At 36.8% G+C, this 15,300-nt stretch overlaps 1 protein-coding gene across 2 annotated transcripts in view; it reads left to right on the top strand.

Annotated features, from left to right (window-relative positions):
• Window positions 1-15,300, top strand: part of LOC126334729 (uncharacterized) — a 100,971-nt gene that overhangs the window by 73,535 nt on the left and 12,136 nt on the right. For both annotated transcript variants that reach the window (XM_049997267.1, XM_049997268.1), the window contains 2 exons: window positions 8,185-8,282; window positions 13,532-13,793. In XM_049997267.1, coding sequence (XP_049853224.1) covers window positions 8,185-8,282; window positions 13,532-13,793 — 360 coding nt within the window. The remainder of the gene's footprint in view (window positions 1-8,184; window positions 8,283-13,531; window positions 13,794-15,300) is intronic.

Genomic DNA, 15,300 nt, shown 5'->3' with positions numbered 1-15,300 from the left:
GCACTTTGAGGAGCACTTCTGTAGACAGAACTGCAAGTTTGGAGTTGGTGATAATGCACAGAAAAAAGTGGAAACCATTTTGTCAGTGAAAAAGTGATGGTAGACTGTTCTTGTAATATAGGAACTTATTGACTTATCATGACTGACTAATTTGAGAAGTACAAAATAGTGACTGGCTGTTGTTATGCAACATTGTTTTACCACTTATGTTATGAGTTGAAGCAGTAAAATCAGTATTAATGTGCAAGAAAATGGTCTTGCACAACAGAAATGTGCCTGCTCACACATTGAATGTTGTAATGACAGAAGTGCATCAGTTCATCTTAGAAATAATATCCAAGTATCCCTCATTTGATTTAATGTAATGCTTTCCTAACCCCAAAAAATGATTTGGAACGAAGAAGATTATCTCAGATGAAGAATTTAAGAGTGCTGTAAATGAATTTATAGTTGTGAGAGACACTATTTTCTAAATGCATAAAATTTGTATCTCATTGACTAAATGCATTATGTTCATTGATGATTATGCTAAGTACATTGTTATGCTGTTAAAAAAATATATGTTTTACCATGCTTGTCACTCCACCCTCGCATCAAATTGATAAGAATCTCAAAGCTACCCATTCTTGTGAAGTCTGTACAAGAATTTTTCCAGAAGATAGAAAAGAAAAGTGTCTGACTCACTTGGTCTAGACTTTTTTACTTTCCACACGATAGGTGGATTGGACAAAACACAAGTCATTTCTAGAGCTTGTTTTCTGATTTCTTTGTAATACACTTATATTTTTTTCAATTTGACTTCATGCTTAACCTATCTAGAACTATTTTGAGATACCAGTATGTTTGTAACCATTGTTGTTTTATGCCAAGTTGCTGTCATGTTGAACCTTACATTTACCATTGACCACAGTGTTTTAAGGCTCATTTAGTTGGTACTTCCATGGAAGCATCACAACTCCACAATTTCCTGAATATATCTTGTTTTCTGAGCTCTCTTTTTGAATCTGTGTAAATGAGTTGGCCTGCTAGTGTTTCTGATCCACAGGTACCAAACCTATGGATCTAACGATAACAATACTTTGTGAAGCATTGTAGTAGCCATTATGTGTAGCGTGGACTAATGTGGTAGTCAAGTGTAAACAAACGAGAACTTCCATTACCAGATGGGAGCTGGGAGATGTGCAGGGGAACAAACCGCACCTCTTCCTCATGGACTGGTAGCTGCCATTTGTGCAAAATGAAAACTGATAAATTGTCATATGGATTATTGATCTTATCTATTGTGGTTGGACCACAAATATCCTCTTCACCCATTTAAAAATAAGAAAAGAAGATACTGATCAATGCACAGCCCAAAGCAAACCAGTGTTTCCTAATAGCTACCACACAATTGCTTGCTTAGTTTGGCAGTGTCATAAATGTGCTAGTTGAGACCCTCCAAGCAACATCGTATGCAATCATAGCCAAAACACAAGCTCACTTAAAACTGCCACATTAGTGTCCACATAATATTGGATGTCATGTCATAGTGTCTTTCTGCTTTGAAATGAACAATAAAGCCATTCTTGGCCCATATAGGGACTACCTATTACTTGGCAGAGAAAAGGTCACTTTTACTTTGGTAAGTGATCTGTACAGAATATAAAGCCCTATGTAGTACCGACATTGCATGAGAATGGCAAAGCTTGTTTTGCTATAGTAAGATACTGGACTCATATTCGACAGGATAGCATTTGCATTCCTGTCTGGCCATCCAGACTTAAATTTCCATTGATTTTCCTGAACTGCTTTGAGCGAATGCTAGAATGCTTCTTTTGGAAGCAAACAACCAACTTACACATTTAGGTTTGTGCTCTGTTTCTAATTGACTGATCATTGAACTGATGATAAATCGTAATCTTCTTTTTTCCTGTCTGACTCATGTATACTGCTCTCTTCTTTGCAGCTATCTGTGTGCCTTCTTTTCCTTAATGAACAAGGAAAGTCTGACAGATATTACCTGGAGGTTCTAGAGTGCAGAGGTCGTGAGGGAATTCATCTGCTAAACACAATAAAGTCTGTGAAAAAAATTAAGTGATCATGTTCTGTTAATGGTGCAGATAAATTTTCTTTCATGATGATAGTGTAACCACTCAACTAACTGGAAATGTATGGGAATGGCTGGTAGCCTCCACAGATGCTGGCTTTCCGTATTGTCAAGGCATTATGATATGTCACGCCTCGTTGACTCCAACACTACAAGAATGCTCTAGTATTGGTTGCAATAGGGCCTTGTATTCATTTTCCTATACAGTGAACTACTCTTTTCAGAATCCTTCCAGCAAATCCAGGTCTTCCATTTTCCTTCCCTACTGCTGATTTTAACTCGTTGTCTTGTTTCGTACCCATAATGCTTACATGATGTGAAGCGCTCAAGAAGTTTGCCACTGCTATTGTAGTCAGATACCCTCAGGTTTATTCTGTAATGCTTCCATTATGTGATGTGCTCAAGATGTTTGCCACTGCTATTGTAGTCAGATACCCTCAGGTTTATTCGGTTTGTTATAGGCATTACCTTACATTAATCCACATTTAAACAGAGCTGCCATTCATTACACTAACTGCAAATTTTGTTTAAGTCCTTTTGAATTTCCTTCCAATCATTCAACATATTTTCCTGTTGAGAGCACCACTGTCAGTGAACAATCTCATAGTGCTTGCTGTTCCAAAGTTAGTTACAGATAATTTTTATTTTATGATATGTTACATAAAGGGCTACTATAAATAATTCATTTGTTTCGAGATCTCTTATGTTTCCCAAAGTATTGCATTTACAGAATAGGACCATGAACTTACCAAGTTAGCATTTTAAACTCTGCAAATATACTATGAGTGCCACTCTGGTCACACAACACACGTCCAAGCGGTAGTCAAGTTCGTTCCATACCTCATGTGTAAACATCCTGGTCATTGCAGCAGCATTAATACCTTCTCTGTGCTGCTCCAGTGTTCTTGGCAGTAGGAGTATGTAAATGCAATCCTCAGTATCACTATACTCCAAAAGGGGGAAAAAAAAAGATGCAATGTGTTACATCAGGTGACCAAGGGAACGGAACCACACCATCTTCACCTCTATGCCCAATCCAATGATGCATAAGTTCATTGTTTAGGTATCATTAAACATAAGTGCACCACTGAAGGTGTGCTCCCTCTTGTTACAAGATCAAATTCTCGGAATCAGCAGTCAGTTTTGTAAACAACCACAACTGCATTATATCAAGGGAAAAGGTACCCATTCAAAGTTTTCTCTCATAAGAAAAAGGCCCATACAACTTCATCTGTGTTACTTGTACAGAAAATATTAACCTTTGGTGAATCTCACCCATGTGGCACGATTTCACGAGGATTTTCGGTGCTCCATACATTCACATAGTGGTGATTAACCTTTCCAGATAAGTGGAAGATCACCTCGTTGCTGTATATTGGCTGGGAGGTGAGATGTTCATCCAAAGTGCTTCCTGCATTGTGATGCAAAATTGAAGGCACCAGCTGTAATTTTCCAGTTTTAATTGTTGTACAAGCTGCAGTTGGTATTAGTTGAAGAAATAAGTGCCATCATAAAATCTTCCACACAGTTTGCTGCCTATTCAGAGTTTATGGATTGTGTGGACCATTAATATTTGTGGACTGTGTACAAAACTTTATGTAACCCTCTCCACAGTTATGTCAGGCACACATGGTTTACTGGTACTTGTGTGTTTGCAGAGACAACCAGTGTACCTAGCTGTTAATACCAGGGCACAGTGCTCTGTTTACGTGGTAGGTCTTTCCCATAATTCTTTTGGAATGCACTGTTGTAACAGACATATGTATACCAACACACACAAACTCTTTTGTTAGTTTGCTGTCATTATGTCAAGAAACTGGACTTGTAATACCAGCTGGTCAGTACAATGCAAACTTGGTGAGTTTATTTTTCTATTCATGGATCAGTCACATTTGTACATGCAATACTTTGGAAAATATAGAGCTTTGAAAATGAGTGAATTGTTTATAGTAGCCTTGCAAAAGTCATGTCTTACTTGTTGTTGTTGTCTTAAGTCTGAAGACTGATTTGATGCAGCTCTCCATGCTATGACCTGGTTGTTGATGGGACATTAAACATTAATCTCCTCCTCCTCTCCATGCTACTTGTCCTGGGCAAACCTCTTCATCTCAGAGTAACTATTGAAACCTACATCCATTTGAACCTGCTTACTGTGTTTGTCTCATGGTCTCCTGCTACAGTTTTTATCCCCCACTTCCCTCCAATACTAAAGTGATGATACCTTTGTGTCTCATAATGTGTTCTATCAACAGATCCCTACTTTTAGTCAAGTTGCGCATCAAATTTCTTTTCTCCTCAATTCTGTTCCATACCTCCTCATTAATTATATGGTCTACTCATGTAATCTTTGTCATTCTTATGTAATATCACATTTCAAAAGCTTCTTTTCTCTTCTTGTTTGAACTGCTTACCACTCACATTTAACTTCCATATGAGGCTGCAATCCAGACAGATACCTTCAGAAAAGACTTCCTAACACTTAAATTTATAATTGATGTTAACAAATTTCTGTTCTTCAGAAAAGCTTTGCGTAGTGTTGGAATTCTCCATTTTGCTATATCCTTTCTCCTTTAGCCGTGATCAATTATCTTACTGCCCAAATGGCAAAAGTCGTCTCCTACTTTGAATGTCTTGTTTCATAATCGAATTCCCTAACACCATGTGATTTAATTCAGTTACGTTCTATTATGCTTGTTTTGCTTTGATTGATGATCATCTTATATCCTTCTCTTAAGACTCTGTCCATTCCGTTCAGCTGTTCCCCCTAGTCCTTTGGTGTCTCTGAGAGAATTATGTCATTGGCAGACCCCAAAGGCTTTATTTCTTTTACCTGAACTTTAATTCCTTCTCCAAATTTTTCATTGGATTCCTTTTCTGCTTGCAAATGTAAGATTGGGGATAGGCTAAACTGTGTCTCGCTCCCTTCTCAGCCAAGTTGTAAATAAACAGTGTATTCCAATCAACTTTATCAAAAGCTTTCTCCAGTCTACACATACTATAAACAGAGGTTCGTCTTTCTTTAAGCTATCTTCTAAAAAAGGTTGTAGGGTAAGTTTCACATTGGAAGTTCCTACATTTCTCCAGAACCCAAGGTCAACTTTACCAGTTTTTCCATTCTTTTGCAAATAATTCATGTATTTTCCAAACATGACTTATTGTTCTGATAGTTTATTAATATTCACATCTGTAAGCACCTGTTTCTTTGAATTTGGTATTATTACATTCTTCTTGAAGTCTGAGGGTACTCTGCCGGTTGTACATGTTACACAACAGGTGGAATAGTTTTGTCATGGCTTGCTTTCCCAAGGTTACCAGTAGTTCTGAGGGTGTGTCACCTGCCGCAGGGGTCTTGTTTTGACATAGGTCCTTCATCGCTCAGTCAAATCCTTCTTACAGAAACAGCTCTCTTATCTCGTCTTCATCTACTCCATCTTCCTTTTCTATAATATTCTCTACAAGTTCATTTCCCTTGTTTGCCCCCCCCACCCCCTCCCCCCATATATTCCTTCCGCCTTTCAGCTTGCAGCTTCGATGCTTAGTACTGGTGCTCGATACTCTTCTCTCCAAAGGCCTCTTTAATTTTGATGCAGGGTGTTCGGAAATTCCCATTACAAACTTCCATGACTTGTATAGGGGAGTTAGTACACAATATTTTGAATAGGGACCAACGTCTGGAAACATACCACTCCCATTCTCAATTCAGATGTGAAACTCATCCACTTCTGCTTGAACAATTGAATTAGACATGACAGTACAATTATTAGGTTACAGTTCGAACAGAAACATAGCAAAACATTCATTTGTCACTTAAGCATATTTGTTTGTATTAATAAAAAAGAACCCAGCATACTGCACGTACAGAACAGTACTGATGTGTTACAACAGCGGCTCAATGTGCTTAAGTGATAAATGGATGTTTTGTTTGTTTCCTTTCGAATTGTTACCTAATAATTGTACTGCATCATACCTAATTCAGTTCCTCAAGCAGAAGTGGATGAGCTAAACATTGGAATTGAAACCATCGTAGAATGAAAACAGTGCATTTCTGGACACAAGTTGTTATTAAACATATCATGTATTCACTCCCCTCTACAAGTCCAAGAAGTTTGCAACGGGAACTTCCGAACACCTTGTATAGGCAATACCCATCTTCCTCCTAGTTATACATGCTTATATGACCTTGCATTTGTCTTCTAGCCATTCCTGCTGAGCTATTTTGCTCTCCGTTTTCTAGAAGTTTGTATTGCCTTTTGCCTGCTTCATTTGCTGCATTTTCATATTTTCTCATTTTATCAATTAAATTCAGTTTCTCCTCTGGTATCCAACAATTTCTAGTAGGTCTTGTCTTTTTACCTACTTGGTCTTCTGCTGCCTTCACTAGTTCAGCTCTCAAAAGTATCCATTTGTCTTCTACTTTATTCCTTTCCCCTGTTTCATTAAATCATTGCCTAATATAACCATTTGTCTTCTACTTTATTCCTTTCTCCTATTTCATTTTATCATTTCCTAACGCTCCCTTTGAAATTCTCGACAACTCTGGTTGTATGCAGGTTCCTTCTGCTTAATACCCCCAACTTTTTGTAATTGCTTCAGTTTTAATCTATAGTTCATAAACAATTAATTGTGGTCAGAGTCCATATCTGTCCCAGGATATGTGTGCAGTTCAAAAATCTGTTTCTGAAATCTGTGTGTTACAATGCTCAACCTGTCGACCGTGATCGACTAGTTGGTCGCCATGGCTTTATGAGTCGATCTTTTAATACTTTTGTGTGAAATCTGTTTAAATGAGTTGCTTTTGTAAAGTTCCAGTGTTTACAATGAGTATTTAGCACGGTATTTGTTGGTGGTAAATCTGATAACACCATCTCCATCTCTTTAATCTCCATCTACGTTTTGCCACCTTTAACACTCACCAAAGTAACAGTCTTTCCCCTTGCATGAGGAGATTACTAGTTGTGAACTGTAACTTTGTAGGTAGTGAGTGGGGGTTGCAGTGAGAGGGGAGAGCACTCTTTGTGCTGCAGGATGAGATGAGGAGCATGGTGCAGGACGGAATGAACTCTGCCTCCAATAGGCAACACAAATCTCTGTGATTTTCCATGAAACGACAATGTGCATGACGGAGGTAATGGTCATTAAATACTTCGTGTTATCGAAACTGAGGTTGCTGTTAGTACTGACATGTCAAGTAACTGCTTCATCTTTCATACTGTGTAAGGTCGGTTCTGGCAAATTATTCACCAGATTATTATAAACTGAATAATGTGCAAAGTCAAGTATTTCACTAAACTCTTTGAATATTTATGACTGTGTCTTTTTAATTTTTTCATTTGTGTAGTATCTTGAAAATTGAGTAACAGGCCTGTAACTTTTGATGGAAAGAAAATTAACTTTTATGTATTTTGTGTGATTAAAATAGTTAATTTTGGCTATAGTGTTTTTTTTCTGTTGAAACCTTTATATATTCTTAAGGCTGTAGATCTCTAAATAGACTAAATTGCATGTAGTAGATCTCAAACCTAAAAAGGTTGAACACTTCTGATGTAAAAATCAGAAATTCTCCAGTGTACCCAGGTCTGTGTCTTATATATATGCTCTTCTTTAATGAGTCTTAAACCAAGTGTAAGCGATGATTTGTTTGTACTGAAGTCTGTTAGGTGGTGTCCACTTTTGTTCCCCCCCCTCCCCCTTCCCCTCGCCCTCGGAGGCCACTACCGTCTAGCTACACATGGTCCATATAATGTACCTGTAACACCTTTGTTTGATGAGCCTATCAGAATTAAAACAAGTGACTGGTTGCTTATTATATCCACATCTGTTGCCAATTTAAATCACATTTACAGTTCACCATCAACAGTGGAAGTAGTAATTAAATATTGTGACCAGATTTTCAGAGACCACTGGTAATGCTACTGCCTGATTTAAATGATGCTGACTAAAATTTTGTGCTCTGAACGCAGTGATCAACACAAAAATTTCCCTCGCCAAAATGTTTTGTGAAATCTTTAAACATGTAATCATTAATCTGTGTGTGATGTTGTATGTATTATACCTCTAAAACAAGGAAATAATTGATAGTAGAACCCCATTTTTTTCAGGGTAAAATGACAAACATTTTGAAAAAAGATACAGAAGGTATAGTACGAAAGGAAGCAGCAGCTCTAATGACTGAACTGTATGAACATGATAAGCTGAGGTGAGTTTTCCAGGTGCATTACAGGCTAACATTCACTACGGATGCCAATCACTTCTCAGATAGTAGTTTTTGGATATAGAATAAATTAAGAACATATGTGCCACTTTATTTAAGGTAATGTGCAAGTTTTTTTCAGCCAATGTGACCACACAGCAATTGCAATTGTATTTCTGTAATTTTTTGTATTTATGCTACGTGAAGTTCAAAATTCAAATATTGACATCCCAGAGCAATTCAAAGGGACTTTCAGAATTTTTGAGAAAGTCAAATTCGAAGTTTTCCTAGTGACTTTAATTCACTAAGGTAGGACAATTTTTCATGAGCCATTTGGTCATGTTGGTAGCACTTGAGAGTGGTTATCACATATTCGAGTTCAGTCAGTATTACTTTCGTTTGCCACTGGTTTCATTCAGTTTGGATACATATGTCATTTAAATGTGAAATTTATCAAAAATGTGCTATGTATCACATATTTTTGCCTGTGAGTTGAGCGTAAATGTAATAATAGAGAATGCCTTGTTCCAGATAGACTTAACAGTACTTGTTATCTGCATATGTTTACAAACTTTCAGTATGTGTGTCGCTATGAGTTGATGGTGTTGACGACAGAATAGAGCCGACACCTTTTGCAAGGGATAGATGTAGCTGCAGCAGCATTAACTTACATTGTGAAGCAACTGATACAGGGTGTATTCTCCCCAGGACAACCAGAAATTCCGGTAAAAACACAGGAGTTTTTTCATCGAGGAGAAAACTAGTAAAAACCCTGGAATTTTTTTAGAATTCTGGGAATTTATGAGTTTTAGTTTTCAGTTATGTTTTTTTTAATTTTGACTGGTAAGAACTGATACTGAACAAAGAATTTTGCTTTAGCCCACACTGCAGAATGAAACTGCAGCAATAAAATGTAAAACGAGGAAAAGCAAAACAAAACTTAAGTTGCAATTGAAATGTGTCATTTATAATAACAAAAAACAGAGCACACACAAGCATCTGCCAACAGCAAAACGTGTCAAAGGCTTTAGGACGAAGACTATGTAATACTTCATAACAACAAACTGCTTCCGATGAGTATGATGTCACAATGGTTTACATTAGGTTCATTTGAACAGTTGCCAGCGTGTTCATGCGCATGCACAGTTGAGTCATGTTTGAGCAGTACCTGGTCTCACTTATGGCTACTTTAGGTACGGCTGTTAGCTGCATCAACAGTAGCAACAAGAAACTAGATGCTACCCAGAAAAATTTTTCTGGTGTGCCCAAGCTGCCAGATTCGTGCATACCCAGAGTAGTCTCAGTTGTAGTGTTTAGGTTTATTGAGTCTCTTGTTTCCTCTTTGTTTACAGCCCCCATTTAAATGAAAACAAAACTGATTTCTGTGGCCCTGAGCTAGCAAGTGAATTAAAATACATTCATGTAATTATGGAAGAGTAAAATATGTTGATATGTTGTTAGTTTCAGTTTCCTGGTTTTATTATATTACCAAGTTTTTGGCAGTCAAGCATTGATTGCCTTGCAGAACAATGATATTATTTTTGTCGATTTGCTAAAGAAATTTGGCTTTTTTTAATATTTTCTGCAGAGGCAGTCAATTTATTTGAAATTAAGTGTTTCATTCCACACTATTGGCTAGTGTCAACTGTTTGCTGAATTACAGGTGCCCATTGTAATCTTATGGCACGTGTGGCATTATGCCATAATAAAGAACCAAACATGGGATAATACAATACTGGTACTCCAAGAAAAATTGCAGCCCGAAAACCACACTGAAAAGCTTAATATCAATACTTAAGTTTTTTGTAACATCATGCACTGAACAAAACACACCCCTTTAATACAGTCTTGTGATGCATATTTTTCCCATGAAGTAAAAACTTCATTAATTGTCTGCAAAACTAAACATATATGATCGAAAAAGGATGTGATGTAAGCGATAGAGAAGATTGCATAAAACTTCATTCAATTGTTCATCAGCAGTTGTTCACTCCAATCGTAGGTGAAATGATGAGGTATGCATTGTGACATCTATTTTTACTGTAAGACAAAAACTAAGCCTAAGTATACCTGATTGAAGGAGGCCTAAGTGTACCTGATTGAAGGAGGTCATGAAATAAATGATGGAGAAGACTGTCTGAAACTTCCAGTCTTTGTTGGAATGATCACATATCTATGGTTTGCTCAAAAGTTACCGATGGAAGAGAAATGTGAATGAAGTTTTCTTTCCAATTGATATACTGGGAAAAAATTTGCAATATGACATGCTTGTTGCTGTGCAAATTTTTGTTTGCCTTTTTTTAACCATGATTATCACTGGTGTGAGAGACCATATCTGTGGTATAAAATAATGAATACAGTCCAAATAAAGAGTATATGATTCCTAATTAAATTTTTTTCATTTATGGCCCAAAAATTTAATTTGTATTTTTTAAAAATTACCAATCCTAATAACATTTCTTTTTCAAAATAGTGGTAATTAGGACGTTGTATTTGCAATGAAAACTGGATTTTCACGTGCAATGTGTAATTAGAACTAAGAAGAGCATTTTTCATTTAAAATTATGATTAAATATGTTTTAATTAGCACGTAAATATTGATTATGTAAATGATGTAGGTATTTGATGGTGGTGGTGGTGGTGGAGGGGGGGGGGGGGGAGGGCGGAAGAGAGATTATGTGTAAAGTGAGGCTCATATCAGCTATACTGTGATTATCAGTCTTGAACACTACCAATAGAGCCATGTGGCCCATCAGAAATTGTTGTAACTTTAATGAATATATGTCACTCAGAGTACTTCAAAGTCAATTTCAATGAGAATTTTTGCGAGTTTCATTGAATTGCTGTGATAGATTGAGATCTGAGTTCTGAATGTCTTACATCATAAATATTCACCATGTGAAAAAATCAGTTGCTGTGTGGTGCCTTGCGAGTGGCAGACACTTTTCTTAAAATGAAAACCAAAATCTATGTTCTTTGTGAGAGACCGTATAGTTTTTAGGTGTGCCATCAGTTCTCTGAAATATGGATCTCAATTTTTATTTTATTTTGTTTCAGTTGTATCTTGAACATAGTTTTTAAAGTCCTTGTCTCATTCTTTTGTTGAAGCTGTAATTAGCTTTTAACAAAAAAGGGCCCCTGTTGGCAGTCAGTTTATTTATGATTGAGTGCTTGACATTGGTTTTTCCAGCAACCTTGCAAAGGTTCAAGCACTCCTACCTAGACTTCAAAGAGGCTTGAGGCAAGGGGGAAAATGCAGCAGTAATTGCATCTCGCGAATTTGGATGAAAATTTCACACAGATGTCTGCCTTTTTTTAATAACACATGATTCATTTTTAGATTGATGCTCCATATTATTCTGGAAAATAGACATGGAAACATATTGAATTACTTAAGTCACAGTGGTTATTACCATTTTGCGAGCCAAGCTGCTGAGCGATTGGTGAAGATATTGTACTGTGGGTTGGCAGACTCATTTTCAAGTTTATATTTTAACAAAATATCTTATGTAACCATATATTGTTTCATTTAAAAATATGCATTTCAGTGCTTTAATTAATGATATTTGCATAATGTGAAGGGACTAATAACAACATGCACACAGAGTGGCTGCACGGTTTGAGGCACCATGTCACAGATTGCATGGCCCCTCCCACCAGAGGTTTGAGTCCTCCCTCGGGCATGGGTGTGTGTGTTTGTTCTTAGCATAAGTTGGTTTAAGTAGTGTGTAAATATAGGGACTGATGACCTCAGTAGTTTGGTCCCTCAGGAATTCGCACACATTTGAACGTTTTTTTAATAACAACAAGATTCAGATTTATATTTCAGTGCCAGTTAATATTTATTTTGTTTTGTCATTATTATAATAAATCTGAACTTGGCTTGTGCGTTCCTGTCCCAAACCTTACACTCCATGCCTCCCACTTCATTCGATTAACCTACTCTCATATTTTCTCTTGTGCAGTCTCCCTCTTCCTCTGTGCTCTCCCAATGACCACTCCACCATTGTGTGTGCTACATGCTGCTCCTCCTGTCTGCACTAAGGCAAACTTACTGACTTACTGGTGCAAAATTACTGTTTCGTTATCTTGCAGCCTGTCCCTTCCAGCTGTCAACCATCCCTCCCCCCAACTTCTCCCTTCCTCTTCTCACCTCCTTGCTTGTCTCACATCCCATGTGTGCCACAACCTCTTGCACCATTATCTGTAGTCTGATACCATATTAACCTAATTAATTTCTGTAGTGTCTACTACTAAAGCATTTTGTTGGAACCCGGCATTTAAAAAAAAAAAAAAAAAAAAAAAAAAAAAAAAAAAAAAAAAAAAAACCCGAGACCTTTATGCAGTAGATGAATGATACGTATCCACATTGACAGTTTTTCAGTAGTACTGTAGACAAAACTGACAATATTAAAACCCACCCTTCATTTACATACTTTGACACAGATCAAGGATAACAGCACTTCATTAAAAATTGGTGCTGACAACTAAATAGGAACTACTACTTGGATTATAATCAAGTCACCTCACATGCAGATCTCTCGTTTGTTTGATGTATGACTTTGAATGGTGGTTCTGAAAGTTTTACTGACAGAACTGTGCACCGCAACACTGGCAAACACGTACAGAATTGGGTGATATCATGTTCATGGTCCTTGATCTTCGAAAACCAAACTTGCATTTTGCCCCATCACACAGAAACATAAATTCAGTGCCGTGTGAAGAAAGCCAAAAAAAGAACCATTTGTCATAAAATCTCAGAACTATTTCGCCACTGTTGTCTTTGCAACTCAAAAAGACAGATGGCTCCATGTTCTAAAAGCTTCCATTAGCATTGTACATTCAGTTTCCTATGTCTCTTCTCATGTTATCAGAAAATGTCAAACACTACAAAAATATGAATGTAGAAGGTATTTCCATGTATCTTAACTTTACCATCCTGTTGGCAAAATAATAGGTAAAACTCTCATACAAGCTGAAGTACATTATACACAGTAGGTGTTTATTATAAAGGGGAAGCATTAAAATGTTTGGTGCTCAGTAAGCACAGTTTTTCAATAGTAATGAGTTTTGTTTTTAAGAAAGGTACTTTTTTTCCTTTACACCTGTCTCATTTCTCTATATTGTCAGATCAGTCAAATTAATATAAAAATACTGTCCAGTGTTTTAATGATAATTTTGTTCATCTATATGGACATTTCTGTAATAAGTAGCAGATACTAATTGTTTTCTGATTTTTAAATGTGGTGTTCTAGGAAAGAGATATTACCTGTTGTGTACAGCACAATGTCTGCTGCTGCACTTGGTGATTTGTACTGGGAAGTCCAAGTAAATGCTCTTACCTTTTGGGAAAAAGTTATCGATCATGCTATGGTAAATCAAGGCATGATTGATGGTGCATTTCCTAGTGTCACATTTTCAAAGGAGAATCGTAAAATTGTGACATTGACTGAAAAGGAAATACAATCACGCCTGAGAAAAGTTCTCTCAGAACTGTCACAAATTGGATGTTTACAGGTACGTAGTAAGCTTAAGCTTCAAAAAGTGCTCTACCAATAAAAGTGAAAATCTTCTGGTGAATGAGCTTCACAATTTAAATCGCAGTTACGGTTGGAGGGGGGTGGACTGCTGCTGCAGAAGAGACCCCCACAAACAACTTTCTGGTCTTAATTTATGGGTTAGCTTGGAGTCATTGCACCTGAATATTTTGCGAAACAACAACCTAGCTCCTCACTATACAGAAATTGTGAAACTAATTGAAAATGTTAGCTATATGACATCAACTCTTAATGGTATGACTGCTCATTCAATGATATTGTATTACACTGTAAAACTGCTATTTTTAATAATGATTAGTAACTTATCACTGAAATTGGCATTAATGAGCAATGTGCTAGTCATGTCGTGGGATTGTTAATGTTTGCCTTATAAGGAATCACTCTGATTACGCTCTGGCTATTTCATTCTGCTCTGCAAACTATGCACTGATTTGTAATTACGGGCACATTTTCTGCTGTACATTGTAATGCTTTCCTTAAGAACAAGCAGAGAAACATACCGAAAACTCCTAATTCTAAAGGGAAGCATCTGTCAACATGCTCACTCTAATGTTTGAGGCACTTGCTCCATAAGCACCCTAGTATACACACAACGTAGAATGATTACGTACACTTCATTTCTTTCTTTGTAAAAGGAAAATTCAGTATATGTATAAGCAAAGTTCTATCTAGTATGAAATGCATTTTGATTGGAACAGATATGTAAAGTGCCATGAACCGTTTGTTTTCAAATGAAGCCTTTTTGTTTTTGTTTTTAAAAGAGAGAGAGAGAGGGGGGGGGAGAGGGGGGGGGGGGGAGTGAAATTCTGTATAACTTCAGATGACAATTTTCTGTGTTACTATTTTCTTACGTCATATAATAATTATTTTGTGCCAGCATTGCAGGGTATGTACTGTTGTAAAGTGTTAGATGCAAGATTGATTGTGAGACCAGTAAATTTCTACTTATAGCTTAAAGATAAGCTATGTTTTTAGTACCACTTTCTGCAGTTGAGATATATGTTCAGTTAAATGTGTACTGTTAGATGATAGTTACATTTTACCTGCTATTGCTATAAATGACACCACTCAACACTGGTTGGTTTCAGACAGACACCTTATCTGAACGGTTTTAATGTAGCTTATGCAATTGCAATGACTTTTTTAAGCACTAGTGAATTTATAATGGGTTTCTTCGAGTGGAGAAGGCTTGAAGTGCTAAACTATCAAATTAAATACTTCCAAGAATTTTATGGACTATGGATTTGCTCCATGCATGTATCTTGGAGTTTTGGGTTTTTCTGTGATACACTGTGGAAACTTAGAAAGGTGCTCTACACATTTCAAAACATTTACCATTGGAAGTCACAAAATATTAAAAATTTTGAACTTCAAAACTTACTTATAGTGGATATCTTTGTAGAGATCTGTGGGTGCAATTAGTCCTTGTAGATGTATATTATTACTGTTTCTAACCTTTGTGTGTG

Source organism: Schistocerca gregaria, chromosome 2, assembly GCF_023897955.1.
Source record: "Schistocerca gregaria isolate iqSchGreg1 chromosome 2, iqSchGreg1.2, whole genome shotgun sequence".
In the NCBI taxonomy this organism is placed as follows: Eukaryota; Metazoa; Arthropoda; class Insecta; order Orthoptera; family Acrididae; genus Schistocerca; species Schistocerca gregaria.
The sequence above is the reverse complement of the archived record's forward strand: the minus strand, read 5'-3'. Positions and strand labels throughout refer to the sequence as shown.